At 40.8% G+C, this 20,253-nt stretch overlaps 1 protein-coding gene across 4 annotated transcripts in view; it reads right to left on the bottom strand.

Moving 5' to 3' along the window:
- The window catches only part of ZDHHC13 (zinc finger DHHC-type palmitoyltransferase 13), a 116,046-nt gene extending 101,162 nt beyond the window's left edge, over window positions 1–14,884 (bottom strand). For 3 of the 4 annotated variants that reach the window (XM_032414162.1, XM_032414161.1, XM_032414160.1), the window contains exons 1-2: window positions 14,789–14,884; window positions 1,349–1,494 (exon numbers count right to left, since the gene is read on the bottom strand). In XM_032414162.1, coding sequence (XP_032270053.1) covers window positions 1,349–1,494; window positions 14,789–14,815 — 173 coding nt within the window. In that variant the 5' untranslated portion in view covers window positions 14,816–14,884. The remainder of the gene's footprint in view (window positions 1–1,348; window positions 1,495–14,788) is intronic. The other variant, XM_032414163.1, reaches the window with a different exon arrangement.
- Window positions 14,885–20,253: the final 5,369 nt, after the last annotated feature.

Genomic DNA, 20,253 nt, shown 5'->3' with positions numbered 1-20,253 from the left:
CTTTAACATTTTACTGAAAAAGAAATACTCCCTTTATGTGAGAAATATAAGAGTACACATTAATGAGATTTTAGTAATTTAGAGAATGTACTTATCCTAGTTCTCTTTTGCCCTTTCCAAATACTACCTAATGATATTCCCACAACCACTTAAGAAGGTCCAAGATCTGAGGGAAATTTTAGGAAAGATATAAAATGTGAGTTTTTACTGAGATTCCCTGTGAATATAGCCTAATTTCTTACATTTATCATAACAGAGCTTTACTGGCAGCAGATAAACATTTAAACGCTTCTATGCTAATTAAAGCAAATATTTACCTTAAGAACACTCTTACCTTCATATAAACACAAGAATATAAATAATATCAAATAATATTCACCTAAAGTAGCAGTTGCAAGGGCCTCTAGAGTTCATATACATTAGTAATTAGAATACTCAAATAATCGTCGATTATTTTTTAACATAAATAACATTAGTCTCTGTTAAGGCTTAACAGGCTAATTAATCACCAAACATCTTTGCTTTTGACAGAATTGTATCAAGTTAGTGTGATAACATTAGTTCCTTATAAGTTGATTAGAAGCTCTGATGGGCAGATTTGTATTTGATTACTAAGAAAATGTAGTAGTCAATTAATGTAGTCTGAGAGACAAAATATTTCAAAATACGTTCAATGGCAAGAGGTGGGGTGGATGTTAATGTAACAGTGAGATCCATGAGGGTGAAAATGTTAGGATTGATTTAATGCACATACCCACATATGGAGATCTTAAGGGGAAACTTTCAAAACATACTTTCATTTTCAGTGCAAGCAAATAACCCGCTGTATGTTTCAAGTGGTCAGAAAACCTATTTTACTTTACTTTCTTCCAGTGCACCCAGTACAATAGGTACATAGAAAGTACTCAATAAATAATTGTTTAAAATATCCATAAATGTGTGAGCTGATATTTTTCCATTCTGTTGACCTATTTAGGTTGTAGTACGTTTTTAAAAACTCAGATTTGTGTTTCAAACTCATAGTTTTAGTATCATTTATAATCATTGATTCACTCAACAAAGATTTATTCAGCACCTGATACATGACAAGAACTATGCAAAAGCAATGGGACGACAAGGATAAAAACGACATGCTTCTGCTAAGAAGCTGCTCATGATTTAATGGGAGAGACTGGTAATCAACAGCTAATAAGGTGCACTGCATTAAGTGCTCTGATGTTGGTAGGACAAACATGCTAGCGCTAAAAGTATGAAGTGAGGAAGGTATACACTGGGGTGCCATGAAATGCACAAATGTTATTATAATTCAACAGAACACAGGATAAAATGAAACACTGGGGAGACTTACTGAGTAGCTTTTACAATGTCACAGTTACTAGAGTCCTCTATAAGAGGAAGAGCTTCTCTCGCTTTGGCAAGTTCTTTGCTTTCAGATGCACAGATTCCATGTCGACCAAATCCTGGAGGGTGGGGGCCATGGCTGTGATTCCTGCACTGAAGAATAAGAGTAATTTGACAAAGCATAGTAGGAGAATTAATGTCACATTCAATTACATAAGGAAGCATTTGCTACTGTCAACTGTATCTATGTCATTAAATTAGAATTTCTTTCAGTCTTACAGGTATATCCTAGGGAAGATTTTCATCTTAATTCTATTCACTAAGATGAGATGCTTATTATGAGAAAATTCCAAATTATATATTTTGTCATAAAACAAAGGTCACCTGCAAAGGCACAAATGGACCTTACTACCTGTAGTAGGTGGAGGGTAATGGATACTGACACAGTGGGAAGGTCACCAGGCCTCTGCTTTGGAAAGTTGTGGCAGACACACCCTAAGGATACCCCCTAACCTCCCAATAAATCAAGTTCTTGAATATGTATAACTCCCAGGAAAGGAGGAGGAAATGCTTTTAAATATTTGACTGGGGCGCCTGGGTGTCTCAGTCAGTTAAGCATCTAACTCTTGATTTGGGCTCAGGTCATGATCTCAGGGTTGTAAGATCAAGCCCCACGTTGGGCTCCTTGCTGAGCGTGGAGCCTACTTAAGATTCTTTTTTTTTTTTTTTAAGATTTTATTTATTTATTTGATAGAGAGAGACACAGCGAGAGAGGGAACACAAGCAGGGGGAGTGGGAGAGGGAGAGGCAGGCTTCCCGCAAGCAGGGAGCCGGATACAGGGCTTGATCCCAGGACCCTGGGATCATGACCTGAGCAGAAGGCAGACACTTAACGACTGAGCCACCCAGGCGCCCCTACTTAAGATTCTCTTATTCTCTCTTTCCCTCCCCCTCTGCCCCTCCCACCCCCGGCTCATGCGTACAAGCTTCCTCTCTAATGTATGTATTATATATCAAATATATATATATATATTTGGACCAAACAATAGCCCAAATCTTCCAAATTTGGTGAAAATTATAAACCCACAGCTCCTAGAAACTCAACAAACCCAAGCAGGATAAACCTCAAAACTGTACACGACGGCATATTATAATCAAATCACTAAAAGCCAAAGCCAAAGAGATAATTTTAAGAGCAGCCTAAGGAAAAAGAAACATTATGTTCAAAAGAACAAAGATAAGAATGAATTCAGACTTCTTATCAGTAAGTGCAAGCCAGAACACAAAACACAGCTTTAAAGAGCTGAGAGAATTGCAAACCTGAAACACCAGCAAAACTATTCTTCAAAAATGGGGGTGAAATACACACTTTTTCAGACAAATAAAAGATGAGAAAATTGCCAGCAAACTTATACTAAAAGAAATGATAAAAGAAGTTCTTCAGGCTTAAATGAAAATAATACCAGATGGCAATCTAAAACAATACAACAGAACAGAGTACCTTTAAATATGTACAATTATGTGGGTAAACATAACAGACTTTTTCTCATTTTTTAATTTCTTGATGAAAGTAGAGAAATGGAAGTATACTTGTAAGTGTACTTGTAAAAGATGTTATAATAGTTATAAGATACTATAATAGTATTTGCAGGTAGGCAGTGATAAAGTGTATAATGTTAACCCAAGGGCAACCTCTAAAAAGGCATAAGTAATAGGCTAAGAGTAGAGACAAAATAAAATGCTAAAGACACCCAATTAATATTTTTTAAAAAGGCAAGAAAAGGGGCGCCTGGGTGGCTCAGTCAGTTAAGCACCTGACTTCGGCTCAGGTCATGATCCCAGGGTCCTGGGACAGAGCCCCACATTGGGCTCCCTCCTCAGCGGGGAGTCTGCTTCTCCCTCTCCTCCCCACCCCCGTTTGTGCTCTCTCTAAAATAAATAAATAAAATCTTTTAAAAAAAAAGAACAAAAATATGGGGCGCCTGGGTGGCTCAGTCAGTTAAGCGTCTGCCTTCGGCTCAGGTCATGATCCCGGGGTCCTGGGACCGAGCCCCGCATCGGGATCCCTGCTCAGCGGGAAGCCTGCTTCTCCCTCTCCCACTCCCCCTGCTTGTGTTCCCTCTCTGGCTGTCTCTGTCAAATAAATAAATAAATAAATCTTAAAAAAATAAAAGAAAATAAAAAAGACAAGAAGGAAAAAAGGAACAAAGAACAGAGAAGAAAAAGAAAAAGAAAAACATACAAGATGATAATATTTTCACCTAATCACCATATTGATAATCATGTTAAGTGCAAATGATCTAAAAAAAAAAAAATACATAGATTGTCAGAGTGGATTTTAAAAAACAAAACAAAAATACTACAACTATAGGTTGTCTATAAGAAACCTGCTTTAAATATAAAAGCATACATGGGGCTCCTGGGTGGCTCAGTCGTTCAGCGTCTGCCTTCGGCTCAGGTCATGGTCCCAGGGTCCTGGGATCGAGTCCTGCATCGGGCTCCCTGCTCAGCGGGAAGCCTGCCTCTCCCTCTCCCACTCCCCCTGCTTATGTTCCTGCTCTCCCTAACTCTCTGTCAAATAAATAAATAAAATCTTAATAAAAAAAAAAAAGAAAAGAATCTAGAGAAAGAGGGGCACCTGGGTGGCTCAGTTAGTTAAGTGTCAGACTCTTGATTTGGGCTCAGGTCATGATCTCAGGGTCATGATATCGAGCCCCACGCCAGGCTCCATGCTCAGTGCAGAGTCTGCTGGAGATGCTCTCCCTCTCTCCCTCCCCCTCTATGCCCCCCACCCACCATTTGTGCGTGTGCTCACTCTCTCTCTCTGAAAATAAGTCTTCAAAAAAAAAAAAGAATCTAGAGAAAGAAAATTAAAATCAACGTAGACAGGGGGCACCTGGGTGGCTCAGTTGGTTAAGCGACTGCCTTCCACTCAGGTTGTGATGCTGGATGAGTCCTGCATCGGGCTCCCTGCTCAGCAGGAGTCGGCTTCTCCCTCTGACCCTCCCCCTCTCATGCTCTCTCTCTCAAATAAAAAATAAAATCTTTTTAAAAAATCAACATAGAATGAAGAAAGCAGTAAATATAGAAGAAATTCATGAAATATAAGAAAAACAATGTAGAAAATCACTGAAAATAAAAATTTGTTCTTTGTAAAGAATAAATCAATAAAATTGATAAACCTCTAGTCAAACTGATCAAGAAAGAAGATGTCAATGACAAACAGCAAGCTTAAAAAGGGGCTATCACTACAAGAGCCTATGAAAATTAAAAGGGTAATAAGGCAATACTGTGAATATCTTTATGTCAATAAATTCAACCTAGATGGAATAAATGCACAAATACTTCAAAAGTCACAAGTTATCAAAACGGGCTTAAAAAGACATGAGTAGCACTCTAGCTATTAAAGAAACTGAATTAATAATTTTAAAAGTTTCCATTAAAAAAACAAAACAAAATAACCCCAACCCCATATAACCTTTAACTGCTGAACTCTATCAAAATACTTAAAGGCTACCAACTCCTTCAGAAATTACAGGAAATGCTTCTCAGCTCATTTTAGGAAGCAGCATTATCCTGATACTAAAATCAACAGACATTACAAGTAAAAAAACAAAACAAAAAAATAACTACAGATTCAATATCCTTCATAAACATAGATACAAATATCCTTAAACAAAATATTAGCAAAGTGTACTAAGTAATATGTAAAAAGAATAATATATATTACGACCAAGCTTAATCACTTTAAAACAAATCAAGTCACTCCCCATATTAACAGAATAAAGGGGAAAAAAGCATATACTCATTTCAGTAGAATAAAGCAGTTGCCAAAATGCAATACCCATGCATAATAAAAACTCTTGGATGAAGATTCTTGGCACACCAGGGAAAGAATGAAACTTCTTCAACCTGATAAAGAGGTACACTGTAAGAAATCTACAGCTACCACACACTTCGTGTCAAAAGAATGCATGCTTTAAAGACTGAAAACAAGGCAAGGATGCTCACTATCACCACTTTTTAAAGTAGGTTCTCTCTCTGCCCAACGTGGAGCTCAAACTCACACCCCTGAGATCAAGAGTCCCATGCACCAAGGACCAAGCCAGCCAGGCGCCCAACTTCTAATCAACATTGCACTGAAGTCCTAGACAGAATAGAGTAAGGAACAGAAGCAAAATGCATATGGATTAGAAAAGAAGCAAGTCCATCTTTATTTGTAGACAACATGATCACATATAGGAGATCTAAGGAATCTTTGATAAAATTTACAATAGCATCAAAAATATAAAATACTGGGGCACCTGGGTGTCTCAGTCTGTTAAGCATCCGAATCTTGATTTCGGCTCAGGTCAGGATCTCAGGGTCTTGAGATGGAGCCCTGCGTAAGGCTGGGCTCTGCACTCAGCGGGGAGTCTGCTTGGGATTCTCTCAGATCTCCCTCTCCCTCTGCCCCTCCCCCCACTCGTGCACATGCATGCACGCACGCATGCGCGCTCTCTCCCTCAAATAAATAAAATCCTTAAAAAATAATAATAAAATACCATACCCACCATTTTTAGTTCAAGGGGGGAAGTTCACATCAAATATCTAGCAAACCATTCCTAGAAATCGAAATTGGCTAATTAATCATTCCCTCTTGTTCTTTACCATTAAGTTGTTACCCAGCCTTCACCCACCTTATTCATCAGACCTGTCTCTCTGAACAACTTTTCACTGTTTACAGACAAAACAAAAACAAAACACCATCCTCAAAGGATACACATTAGAAATAGAAAAGTTGAAGATATTTAAAAGAATGTGCCTAAGTCAATTCCCCAGGAGTTCCAAAAAAGGTTTAAGAAATGATAGTTTTACTGAAATAAGTCTATAGCCCCTCAATGGGTTTACTGAAGGGGCAATGCTTTTTTCTTCTTTTAAGTTAACTTACAATAAAATTGACTTTTTGGTATGTAGTTCTATGAATTTTAACACACTGCATATAGAATTGTATAACCACCACCAAAATCAAGATACAGGACAGTTCCAACACCTCAAGAAACTCTGCTGGGATACTGCTTTGTGGTCAACACCCTCCCCATACCTCAACTCCTGGCAATCACTGATACGTTCTTCATCACTAGTTTCATCTTTCCCAGAGTGTCATATAATGGAATTATACAGCATATAATCTTCTAAGACTGGTTTCTTTCACTTAACATAAGCTTTTTGGAACTCATTCAAGTGGTTCTGGGTTATTCATAGTTATTTCCCTGCTGCATAGTATTCCATAATATGAATGTATCACAGTTTATCCATTCAAACAACCCAGGCAAGTTGTTTCCAGCTTTTGGCAATTTTAAGTAGAGCTGCTATAAATATTCATGTACAAAGCTTTTGTATGAACATATGTTTTTGCTTCTCTAAGAGTGAGACTGCTTGGCCATCTGGTAGGTATATGTTGAATTTATAAGAAATCACCAAACTATTTTCCAGAGTGGCTGTACCACTCTGCATTGCCACTAGCAACGTATGAGAGTTCCAACTGCTCTCCATGCTCACTGGCATCTGGTATGGTCAGTGTAATAGGTAGCGGTATCTCATCACGGTCCTAATTTGCATATCCCTAATAGCTGAAGTTGAGTATCTTCTCATGTGCTTATTTGCCATCTGTATATCTTCTTTGGTGAATTGTCTTTTACCCATTTTTTAATTGGGCTGTTTGTTTTCTTACTGTTAAGTTTTGAGAGTTCTTAACATTATACATTCCAGACACAAGTCCTTTGTGTCTAGATTTGCAAATATTTTCTCCCAGGCTGTAGCTTATCTTCCCATTTCTTAAAAGTCCCAAATTTCCAATTTTGATGAAGTCCAATTTAGCAATTTTTTTCTTTTATGGATCATGCTTTGGGTGTCACTTCTAAGAACAGCTGTCTTGGCACCACAACTCCTCTGTTCAAAGAGGAAGTTCTCCTCCCACAGAGTTTCAGGTGCCTGTGCTGCCAGGAGACCTCATTCTTGTCCCTTGAACTTGAACTAGAGGGCTTCTCCTGGAGCGCTCTGTCTGCACTGATGCTCACCTCCATGGTTCAAGTTCAGGCATGGCGGGGAACAGGGAAGGGGACCCAGTGGGAAAAAACAAAACAAAAAAACGTAAATTAGCTCCTGGTTCAGTGGTTTCTTGAATTCTGGTCTTTCCCCCCAATCTCCCTGCTACAATTTACTTTTCAGAATCCTTAAATAGCTGCTACTTATATTCTGCCCAGTGCCTTCAGTGGGATAGGCAGGGTGGAGGGTGCTTACTCCATCTTACTCAGAACCAGAACCACAAACGCTCTTTTGAATAGGTTAAGTTCTGCTTTATCTGGTGAATTCAACCTCCCCCCTACTTGACAATCTTTACACACAAGCATACTCACACACAGCTAAAAATAAACATATAGGTAGTTAGATTAAAACATAAATAAGAACATTACTTTAGGATTCTTTTCATCATATCACAGCAATTATAATTACACCCAACTGGAAAGACTAGCTGCTGAGGAAGAGTTGAACTATACTCAGAATTACTATAATTTAAGGTCTTTCCCCCCACCTCTTGTGACAATTCAACTTTTTTTTTTAATTCTTAAATTTCTACCTTGAGGATCAAGGACAACCTATTTTTTAATAAAGGTCTGGGTAGTCCTGAACTTAAATCAGTTAGAGTATCAGTAAATAGCAGATGGAGTTAAAATTGACAGAGTGATCAATCTACTTTTTACATCAACATTAATTTTTTTAATTATGATTCACATCCATTTTAAAGATCTAGCAATATAAAAGTGAACAAAGGGTAAGCAAATCCGGACTATTTTCCTTCCAATCTTGCAGCAATAGAGGTACTATTATTAGGAGTTTGGTGTATCCTACACCTCACTGTATAAATAGTTGACCCTTGAACAACATGGGTTTGAATTACATGGGCCCACATACACACAGATGTTTGTTGATAAATACAGGGTAGTACTGAAATGTATTTTCTCTTATGATTTTCTTAACATTTTCTTTTCTCTAGCTTACTTTATTGTAAGAATACAGAATATAATACACATAACATACAAAATATGCGCTAATCAACTCTTCATGTTATCAGTAAGGCTTCTGGTCAAAAGCAGGTATTAGTTGAGTTTTTAGGGAGCAGAAGCTACACACGGATTTTTTTAACTGTGTGGGGGGTCAGCGCCCCTATACCTGGTGCTGTTCCAGAGATGCAGGCTGATTTCAGCCTTCACTTCTATAAAGAATGCTACAATGAATCCCTGTCCATTCTACAGCATTGATTCCCCAAAGGAGGACTGCTAGGTCAGAAAATATATGCATTTAAACGTCAATAGATACTGAGCAACTACTTTCCCCATTTCACACATCAAACAGCAAGGATGTAAATGTTCTTTTTTCCCTACAAACCCTTCCATAACTGAACATTCTCAATCATGTTACAGTCTTGCCAATCCAATGGCTAAAAAATGGCATCTTGTTTTTCATCTGCATGCCCCTTGTTGCTAATGAATCTGAGTGTGTTTGTTATGTTTACTGGCTCTCATGTTTTTCTTTTGTGGACTCCTTTTTCATAGTCTACTGTTTTCCTAGTTGGCTGGTATATCTTTTCCCATTTGTTATGTTAAGAAGATTAACCCTTTGTTTTTAAACAGATTTTTCATCACAGAAAATTGACGCATTCCACAGATACCAATTTATTGCTTCTCATAATGCCTTAAAGCATTAAGGACATCAGCTTCATTTTTCATGTAGAAAGTTGAAGATTACATCTTTCAATGTAAAGAATATCCACAATTAGGAGCATTTGTTTTTTCAGCAATTATTGTGTATTTATGGTGTACAAAGTGTTATGCTAGAAGCACGAAAGCCATGGGTGTCTATCCTCCAGGAGTCTGAGTCTAATAGAATCTAATAGAGACAAACAGAGTAAAATGATAATGGAAGGCAACATGTGATTAAGGGGCAAAAATGGGTGGCAAAGACTAAAGAACAGGAGGTACCTTCTGTTCACGTCATCATTTTTTGCCAAAATCCAAATCAGAGTAAAACCTAAAAAATTATATACAAACTCAAAGCCTGTTTTCGAAGTCAGTGGTCTCCAAAGCCAGGCAAGGCCACTCAAGGGCATATATGCAGTGACCCATTGGGTAATGGGAGAACATGTTAAAGCTTCTATTATAATGACTTTTATTTAAAAAAAAAAAAGGAGGGGGAACATCACAAAAATTTACAAATCCGGTTCTTTAAGCTTTACTTATTTTAGCACTGCCAGCCTCTCTTGATTTGTCAAGCAAGTCACTCCTTACAGTCTGTTTACAAGGTGACCTGGGGGCAGAGTAAAAGTTCTACCACCCAGAGGGCTTGACAGGGGGACCTTCAGCATACTGCAGTATACATGAGGGTAAGTTAATTTTCAAGTGAAATTATCTAACTTTAACTAAGTTACCCCTCCCAAAATAAGTGGCTTAAACTGATTCCTACAAAGAAGCCAAGAAGTAGGACAATAATAATAGCATAAGTCCAAGCAAACAAGAAAATGGCAAAGCTGACACTTCTATGCATAGTATCCTCAGTATCACCTGAAGTAAAAACAAAAACAATTTAATGTGATCTAACAAAAAACCAGCCTCCCTCCAAAAAAAATCAAAATTATCAAAAAGGGTAATTTGAAACAGGTTTCTATTTATTATCTTTAATTCAAAATCTTACCACGAGTATATATTGAGCTATCAATCAATGAATAGAATTTAGAAACATACTGCCAAATCTCACAATAACATGCCCTGTGATGATACAAATTCGGCAAGTGGCTCCTATCCCCAGCCCCCATGTACCTCAAATGGATGGAAGCTGAACTTTTTTAAGTCCCAGCCAACCACATGACACAAAATCATCTCATCAGTGTGTAAGTTAGAGTGATCAATTGCCCACAAGTGATGACAAACTGCAGTCAGTACCTGGGAGATTTCGACTGTGCGTCTGGAGCCAAGATCCCGGCCAGCTTCTAGCGCAGGCTTCATTGATCATCCATTAATCTCACAATACATGATGCTTTACAAAAATGAAAATTTGGGATCCCATTCACATTATGGTAGGGTTTTACTCTAGGGGTGCAAGCTCAAAACTGTTTTACTGATTAGAACGCATGATCAAAACAGCTTAGAGACCACAGCTCTACGTTCTCTCCTTTGCTCTAGGTATCACACCCTCCCAAAATTTTACAAGAGCTACAGGTGAGAAAAGGAATGACGTGCTTTGGGAGGTCAACTTTGGAGACAGTCACATAAAGATGTTTAAGAAAACAACCATATGTTCCCATCGCCAAGACTGAAGCAAAGTTTATGTCAAGATACTAAAAAATGCTTCTTAGAAATTACTCTCCAGTTACCAAAAAAACCATTTATTTTTTATTTATTTATTTTTTTAGTATTCTCTAGTTGTTTCATTTTTACCATGTTGAAATGCAAACCCCTTGAGAACAAGGCCAAAGTCTCAGATTTCATGCTGCCCGAATGATGGCGGCTCACCATCTACCCTATTTTTGCTTCAGTTTTTACATTTGTAAAATGGAAGGAGCAGGTTAATATAGCTATAAAGTTCCTTCCACGTTAATGCTGTATGGGTCTAAGAAGAGCTGTTACAACAGTCATTACTGAAATGTGCACTGACAAAGACTTCCAAGCATTGCGTACCCAAATACAACCATTCTCTTTCACTTTCAATACTGTGTTCAATAAATTACATGAGATACTAAACACTTTATTATAAAATAGCTTTGTGTTAGATGATTTTACCCAACTATAGGCTCATTTAAAGTGTTCTGAACATGTTTAAGGTGGGCTAGGCTAAGCTATGATGTTCAGTAGGTTAGGTGTATTAAATGTATTCTCAACTTATGACGGGTTTATTGGATATAACCCCTCTGTAACTCGATGAAGATCTGTATGAGGTAATTAGGGAATAAGACACAATTCCTGCTGCAATTCATTCATTCATTCATTCATTCATTCATGAGATATTTACTGAATGCCCTCTATGTGCCAGGCACTGCTCTAGACACGGGATATGGCAGTGAACACAACAGGCAAGATTAAAAAAAAAGTAAAAGGGATACCAAGAAAGAAACATGTAGCTAGCTGAATACCCTCCTTCACAGGGGAGAACAAGATATTATGAAAATTATGTAAGAGAGATATGGATACATCTGTGGTGATTTTTATAATAGAGTCCCTAAATTCTTTGATACTTCTCCATTAAGCGGAGAGGGTCTGTGTCCCTTCCTCTCAAATCTGAGCTCTGTGACTGCCTCACTAATAAAATACCGCAAAGTGATGTTCCACCAGTTTGCAGGCCCAGGACTGAGAAACTGGCAGCTTCCTCTTTCTGTTTCTTGAGATGCTCACTCTTGGAACCTAGCCACTATGCTGTGCAGAGGCCCGGGGCCACATGTAGGTGTCCCTGCTAAAAGTCAACATCAACTGCCAGATAAGTGAGTGAGGACATCATCAGATGATACCAACCCCAACTATTAAGTATCCCAGGGTATGAGTCTTTCTAGCAAAGGCTCCAGACACAGTGGAGCAGAAACAAACCATCCCTGCTATGCCCTGTCCAAATTCCTGACACACAGTCCATGAACATGACAATGGCTGTGTTATACCGCTATGTTTTGGGGTGGTTTTTACACAGCAATAGAAAACCAGAACACTTAAAAAAAGAAAGAAAGATGGGCGCCTGGGTGGCTCAGTTGGTTAAGCGACTGCCTTCAGCTCAGGTTATGATCCTGGAGTCCTGGGATCGAGTCCCATATCGGGCTCCCTGCTCAGTGGGGGGTCTGCTTCTCCCTCTGACTCTCTTCCCTCTCGTGCTCTCTGTCTCTCATTCTCTCTCTCAAATAAATAAATAAAATCTTTAAAAAAAAAAAAAAAAAAAGAAAGAAAGAAAAGACAACTAGAACAATTTTAAGAGATAAGGGATCATATAATATTTTTCACACAGAGATATCGTGAATCATACTATTTTTTCTAAATAGTAAATAAGTACTGTTAAAGTTACAGTGGGCATTAATTAAAGAGAAACTCAAGATCTAAAAAATCATATTCAAACTCTTATGAGGGTCACTATCGTGCCAGGATAGATAACCATTAAAATTTCTCATGACATTAACAGAAGTGCCAGAGTTCCGTTTCCAAGTTCATTCACTGGACAATTGTTCACAGAGTACCCACCAGTGCTAGGCACTGTTCTAGATGCTAGGCACACAGCAGTCAACACAACTGATAAAAAAAAAAATCACCGCCCTCATAAAACTTATATTCAGTGGAAGGTAAGAGACAACAAACAAAACCTTTAAAGAAGTATGTTAAATGGTATTAACTGCTGAGGAGAAATATAAAAGAAGAAAAGAGACTAGGGAATGTTGCTGGTAGTGATACTGAGGAGGAGAGGTTGCCGCACTGAGGTGACATTTGCGTCAAAACCTTAAAGCGGTGGGGGAATAAGCCATGCGGGTATTTGAGGAAAGAGTACTCCAGACAGAGTAAAGAGTAAGTACAAAGGTCTTAAGGCCTGTGTGGCTGGGGTTGATTAAGCAAGCAAGAGAGTAGTAAAAAAAAAAATGAGGTCACAGAGGAAACAAGGGGCCAGATGACATAAGCAAATTCCAGCAAAACCCAACAACACTGAAATTGGAATCAGAAGAACCAAATTCAACCAGAGCAGGAATGTTTTTATCTGTTATATTCACTGATTTATCTCCAGCACCTGTAACAGTGCCTAACACCTAGCAGAATGAATGAAGTCTTGGCTCGACCACTTAGCAGCTAGCTATTTGACTTTTAACAAATGACTAGAACAACAATCTCTCCCCACCTCATAGGGTCACAGTGATCAAGAATGGGGAAATATTTTGCCAACTGAAGAGCACCATATAGAGGTGAACTCTTTATTACTGAAAAACAATTATTATTATTATTATATTATTAACAACAACAATTATTATGAACAATGACTACTCTACCTTGCCCCATTAATTTCAACCTGTGAATCATTCTCTTCCTCCATCTGTCATGAAATTGGGGCAGGGATATCTTCCCTTCAGCACGAGGGAGTGGACTTGAAGTACTTGAAGGCTTTTGTAAATGAGTGGCAGCAATCAAGATATGATAGTTACTCCTATCAACTTTTCCTTGAGATACTCAGAGAAAAAGAAGGAGACATAGTTTCCATGTGAAGATTCTACACCCTTTTGTAAAATCCAGTCAGCTGGCAATTTTTTTTTCTGTCGAAGTGCTAGAATACCTAATATGATAAGAACAACTTAAATTCTCCACGTTTTATTCTTTCTCTTAAACCTACATCAGACTGTTGAAAGAAGGACAGGAATGGGGGAGCATGAGAAACACTCTAAGGAATGGAAAGACTTTTTTTTTTAGAAGCTAACTCACCCAGTCATCTCAAACTGCTTGGATCCCATTAAGGACAGAAAATCTACCTAACTGACTCCAACTGGAGACAGCTTCAGTTTTCCCATTAGTAAAAAGGAGATCATATCATCTCAAGGACGCTTCAATTCCATAATAAAATAATGCATATAAAAGCATCTGGCATAAGCTAAGCACTCACTACATGTTGGCAGAATCTGGATATTCTTCATTTATTCAACAAATATTAAGTGAACAGCCACAATATGCCTGTCAGCACTCTAGGAACTGGAAAAGGGCCATAAGCAAAAAAGACAAAAATCTTTTTCTCTCGGAACGTCCTCCTGTTATCTCCTGTAACGTCCCCCACTGGCCCGTTCTGTTCTCTGGAACTACATCTGGCTTCTGGTAGTATCTCCTCCACAGAATAGCGTCTTTTGGGGTTCTGCAGAGAGCTATCACGTACCTCTTTCCACCCACCTTTTCCCCAGCCTAAACTAACAGCCTCAGTTCTTTGGAGTACGCAAGATGTGGGAACAAGAACCAGAATAGGGCTGGGTGGGGCGAAGGGAGATGTCCAGGCAACTCCACCGAAAAAAGAAATCAAGAGAACTGCATGGATTCCAGGCCAAGGTCAAGACAGGCTGGTCCAACTCAGGTGTGTCACCTGACACCTCTCCCAGGAGCGGCCACACTCCCTTCCCAGGCCCTCAGCCGTCTCTACTGGGCACCGAGGTACCGGCCCCAGGGGGCGCCCTGGGCCACCGTGGAGGATGGAGGGCCCGTAAGGCACTCACCCGTACGTCCTCGCCCTTTCTTTCCGGTCGTCTCGGAGAGAATTCCCAGCATCATTCTCGGAGTCTCCATGCTTCCTCCTCCCCAGCCCAGGCCCCTCCGCCCCCGGAGGCCCCTCTCGGGAGCCGCCTCACACCTACGCCCTCCTCCTCCCCACGGCCGCCGCCGCTCTCCCCGCCCCAAAACGGCCAGCACCCGGCCGCACTCACCTGCGAGCCCAGCCCCGGCCCCTCCATCTCGCCACTGGCGGCCACGACACTGCAAAGTGGCCGCGACAACCCGCTGGCCAGCTCGCCTCGAACCGCCTTTACTCCCACTTCCTGCTTGCGGCCCCGCCTCCGCCGCGGCCCCCGTCGCGCCCAGTGCCGCCAATCGCCCTCGGGAGAGCCAATCCCGGCGCTCCCAGGCTGGGGGCGGGACTTTCCGCTGAAGCTTCTGGGGACCCGCGAGTCGGAGGCCCCGCCCCTGGCCCGCCCCCGCCGTGTGCTTCCAGCCCCAGGCCAAGACCGCGCAGTGCTCGCCGGGGTGGGCGTCCACCGGCCCTTCACGCCTCAACGTGCCCCCCACACAGGTCCAGGATCAGGCTGTTATTCCAAAGTCACCCCACCACCTACAGAGAGCAAATGCAGACTTGGCTACTCGATAGCGAGTTAACCTTGTGAAAGTCTCTTATTTTACTTCATTTCCTGATCTGTGAAATGGGGAAAAACAAGGGTACTTACTTCACAGATTGTCAGGAGAATTAAATGAGGGAAAACGTGCAAAGCTCCTCAGTCAGCGTTTGACATATAGTAAGGAGTCAATAAATGTTAACTATTAAAACATTCGCCACTCCCCACTTTTGTGATCTTGAGTGAGCCACTGCCATCATCTGGACCTCTGTTTTCTTCATACAAAACAGAAAATAAGTGAGTTTTACTGCTCAGGCTAGGGAAAGATTGGGCAAGAGCCCCCCACTTGCATTCTCCACGCCCTTTTGTGGACTGAAGGAACTGGCATCTAAACTGTTCAGGTTCCTGCCCTTGAGTAGCTCCAGTGGGACAATGGGGCTCTCCTACCTCAGACCCCAGAAAACACTGGCGTTTTCTAGCCCAGCACTTAACACCACCTTTGTAATTATTCCTTAATGTATCTGTTGCCAAACGGAACCAGATTAACACCTTTAAAAGCTAAACTGGAAAGGAATGGAAAACATTATGACTCCCTTATTCTATAAAAATAGTTTTAATCATAAAATAAGTGTCTAGAAATCCAACAAAGTGCTGGGTTTTCCCATAATAAATACCATAATACAATATAATTGTAAAAATTTTTTAAACTCTATTATTATTATTATTATTATCATTATCATTATTATCATAGCACCCTGCCTGTTGGGCACAGCAGCCCTGAGTTGCCCCAGAAGCCCAACCTCTTCGAGGCCATAAGCAAAAAGGACAAAAACCTTGCTCTCTTGGAACATCCTCCTGTTATCTCCTGTAACGTGCCCCAATGAACCATTCTGTTCTCTGGAACTACGTCTGTCTTCTGGTAATATCTCCTGCACAGAGTAGTGTCCCTTGGGATTTTGCAGAGAGCTATCACGTATCTCTCTTTCACCTACCTTTCCCCAGCCTAAACTAGAGCCTTAATTCTTTGAAGGAGTAAGAAGGATGTGGTAACAAGAGCTAAAACACGGTTGGTTAGGGCAAAAGTGGGTGCCCAGGCATCCATCTCTGAACTCTCAGTGCCCAGCATAGCACTGGGACATGGACAGTGGTAAGTATAATTTTGTTGAGAGGATGGACAGATGGATAGGTGTGTCATCAACTTCTATGATACACGGAAGGACAAATAGAAGTGTAAGCAACTTCCTGGGAGAGCCAGAGCCGTGAGCATTTAATTTGGAAGGGCCAGGATGAGACATTAGGCAAGGCTTCATAGAGAAGAAAGCAGACCTGGCGTCTCATCCTGACTCTGCCATCACGTACTGTGGGTATCAGTTCCCTTAGGGCCTGCTGTACCAAAGTACCACACACTGGGGGGCTTAAGCCACAGAAGTTTACTTTCTCACAGTTCCAGAAGCCAGAAGTCCAAGATCACGGTGTTATACTACCAGGCTGTTTCTTCTGAGGCCTCTCTCCTCGGCTGGTAGATAAGCATCTTCTTCCTGTGTCTTTACAAGGTGCCCCCTCTGTATGTATCTGTGTTCTAATCCCCTCTTCTTATAAGGACACTAGTCAGATAGATTAAGGCCCACCCATATGACTGCATTTTAATTTACTTGCCTCTTTAAAGACCTTACTTGCAAATACTGTCACATTCTGAGCTACTGGGTGTTAAAACTTCAACACATGAATAGGGGGGAGGACAACTGTGTGACCCTGGGCAAATCACTTTCTCTCTCTGTGACACTTTGCTCATTTGTAAAATGGGGCTGAGACTGGCTACAGGAAGCACTAACCTCAATGGTCCCTCTCAGTTTTGATCAGGTAATTTCTCCTGAACCTAAGCTCTACCTCTCCAATCCCCATAGCACTTTTTGGATCTCTTTTAGAGAACATTACTGCCCTCATTCTGCAACTATATATTGAGTTCCTACTAGGTACCAAGCACCATTCAATATTCAGCAAGACAAAGAAAAAAAATTAGTCCCGGGTTTCCTGGGGCTTAGTGTTTAGTAGCAAGAGACAGACTTTAATCAAATGGGCTCACAGATACTGACCTCTTAGATCAGCCTTGCAGTTCTTAGGTGGATGCTCTTCCCTCTGTTTGGCCAAGGACTCCTGGCACACAGCCATCTTTATGCCCTTCACCATGCTCTGCTCAAGGTCTGGTACACGGTAGAGCCTAAAAAGAAGTACTGTCCAAACAAATGAGCAAATGAATGAATACAGTGAAAGTCATGGTTTACAAAAGGAAATCAAAGGGGTTCAGTTCCATAAATCACGATAAGTGCTGATTTCACAATGTTTGACAACTCTTGGCTTTGAAGAAAAATTTCACATTAGGGTTTGCTAATCCCAACTGTCACACGATGGGTGGCAACTGACTTCATTCGGAATGAACTTTTGACTCTGGTCTCATTTCTTCCATGGCCTTATGAAGGACAGGAGTGTTTTTTGGAACAGGGGCTTGGGTTTGTAATTATTTCAAAGGCACTGTCATGATCCTTTGGAATGTCACAAAGTTCCACACATCTGTCAGCACAGAGCTTTTCACAGACACCTGTTAGAAAACCCCAGTGCTCACTGATGTCAAGCCAGCAGGGCTGGGTGGGGATGAGTGCTCCCTGGGAACATTCGGGCAACAAATGTTTATTGAGCTCCTACTTTGTGCCAGGTACAGGCTAAAACACCTGAGTACAGTGGCAAACAGCAGAGTCTCTGCTCTCCCGAAGGTCAAGTCTTTGGGGAGAGGGCAAACACTGATAGAGATAGATAAATAGATTTTTTTTTTAAAGAGAAAAAGTAAAAACAAGGATAAGTGCTAACAAGGAATTACAACACAGGGACCCACATTAGCCTGGGGAGATTAAGAGTCCTTTTCATAAATTCATAAAACTAGGTCAAAAGGACTTTCTCAACTTCCTCTGTTTATAGATGGGGAAACTGAGGCTTGGGGAGGGAAATGACTTCTCCAGGACCATCCTACAAGTTAATAGAGAAGATAAGATTAAGGCAACTCTTCTGGCCCTACTCCAAGGCTATCTCACCAATCCTCAAAGTGCCTCACTTTCTAACTATAACCAGCCTCACAGATTCTCAGGGCTGGAAGTTGCAGGATGGGGCAGGGATTTCTTAGAAGTCTTGCATGGTCTCTTGTCTTCAATGCATGAAGAGCTTCACAGTGAAAAAGTGAAAGTGACTTTTTCCCTTTATTTTATATATAAATCTATATAAATTGTCAAGATCTGGTAATGAGATACTCTAAGTCAATATGGTCTGGGTTAGGAGACCATGGTGTACACCTTACATTTTACTTGCCAGATCAACCAGATGTGCGTATGTGTGTGTGTATGAGAGAGAGAGAGAGAGAAGGTAAAGCAGGAAGTATTCCTACAATTTTTTTGTTGGTTGCTATTTTGAGTCTTAGTCACCTACTTACAGTCACATATTTAAATATATATTCCTATGGAAATTTTTCTGGATGTTTCCAAACTGTGACAGCAACACTCAGGATTGGGTAATAAATCCACCTTGACTTTAATACAGGTGTGGCAAGACTCGCCTCTCTACCTTCTCTATCCATCTATCATAGCTCCGTATTTATTGCTTTATATACCCACTCCCCCCTTAGTCTCTGTGCTCCTAGATGACACTTAAACATCACTTCCTCAGGGAGGCTGGACTCCTACATCAGGTTAGGACTCCCTGTTAAATGCTCCCATAGCACCTATAGTTCTCCTAACAGCACCCATGGAACATTATTGAATTCATGTTTTGAACATCTATCTTCTCTGCACACCATGAGCAGTTCTGTGAGCAGAGAACCTGGCCCTGATTCAGACATAGCCGCGTTCCCAATGCATAGCACGGTACCTGGCCCGTGGGAACTCGGCTCAATACTGTGGTATTTTACATTATCATTTGTATTTACATCCCCCGCACCTAGCACATGTCCCAACCCAAGCTAAGTGTTCAGAAAATGTTGACTTGAGTCGAAGAATCCCATCTATGGCTTTATACAGTTTGCAAAACACTTCTGCTTTTACATAGATTGAGCCTCATAACACCCCTGTGAAGTGAGCAGAGTGGGGATTAACACTCCACTTTACAGACTGTGATTCGGGAAGCTTTGGCAATTGCCCCAGGGTGTCAGGCTAGAGACTGTGGAAGAGCCCAGGCCCAGAGCTTTGGGTGACAGGCGCAGGGCTATCTCCCGTGTGACAAGGCTGTGACCTTGGCAGTACGGTCACTGAGGAGAAATAAGTTCGGGGCCTAGGAACTATCTACAGGTTCAGGAACTTTCAAAACTTCATACGGGTATTTTTTCAAAAGTAGTTTCAAACTTCCCACCTACCTGGAGGAATCAAGGTGGGACATGAGTTTTGGAGGCTCATTTTTTGTGTGCTCTTAGCAAGAGACCTTACCACTTTGAGCCTACATGCTCTCATCTATAAAATGGGAATAGTAAGAGAACCTACTTCATAGAGTAGTTGTCTGAATTAAATGAAAGAATGTGTGTAACGTACATACAATAAGTGCTCTGTAAATGTTGATCATTACTAGATACTCAGACACCTGAGAAAAGCTGAGATCTTAGGGTAAACTCAGCCTTAACACTGATTATGATCCAACTCTGAAATATTCGTGACTTCATAGCAAATATAATGACCACAGTTCCACTGGTCAGAATTTATTCCTTGTTTCAACAAGAACATTAGTTTGTGACATTTTGAAGGAGTAATTATTCTTCTCTTTCCATCACCACCCTGCCCTACACACTAAACTATTTACGGTGATGAGAAGAGCTGCATTCCCACCAGCTCTGCCTTCCCTAGAAGACAAGAAACTGGTTAAATTTGCTATTAGCTGCTGCCCCGCGGGCGCAATTCTAGCGACAGTGGTGTCCATGGTAACCGGCCAAGCTGGCTTGTGGTGCAAGTTGTTCAAGAATATAGAAGGGACGAGGGAAGGCCTAATTGGTTAACTGTCATCTCAGTTTCTAAATGAAAGAATTCCACCCTGTGCTT

Source organism: Phoca vitulina, unplaced genomic scaffold (assembly GCF_004348235.1).
Source record: "Phoca vitulina isolate PV1807 unplaced genomic scaffold, GSC_HSeal_1.0 scaffold16, whole genome shotgun sequence".
In the NCBI taxonomy this organism is placed as follows: domain Eukaryota; kingdom Metazoa; phylum Chordata; class Mammalia; order Carnivora; family Phocidae; genus Phoca; species Phoca vitulina.
The sequence above is the reverse complement of the archived record's forward strand: the minus strand, read 5'-3'. Positions and strand labels throughout refer to the sequence as shown.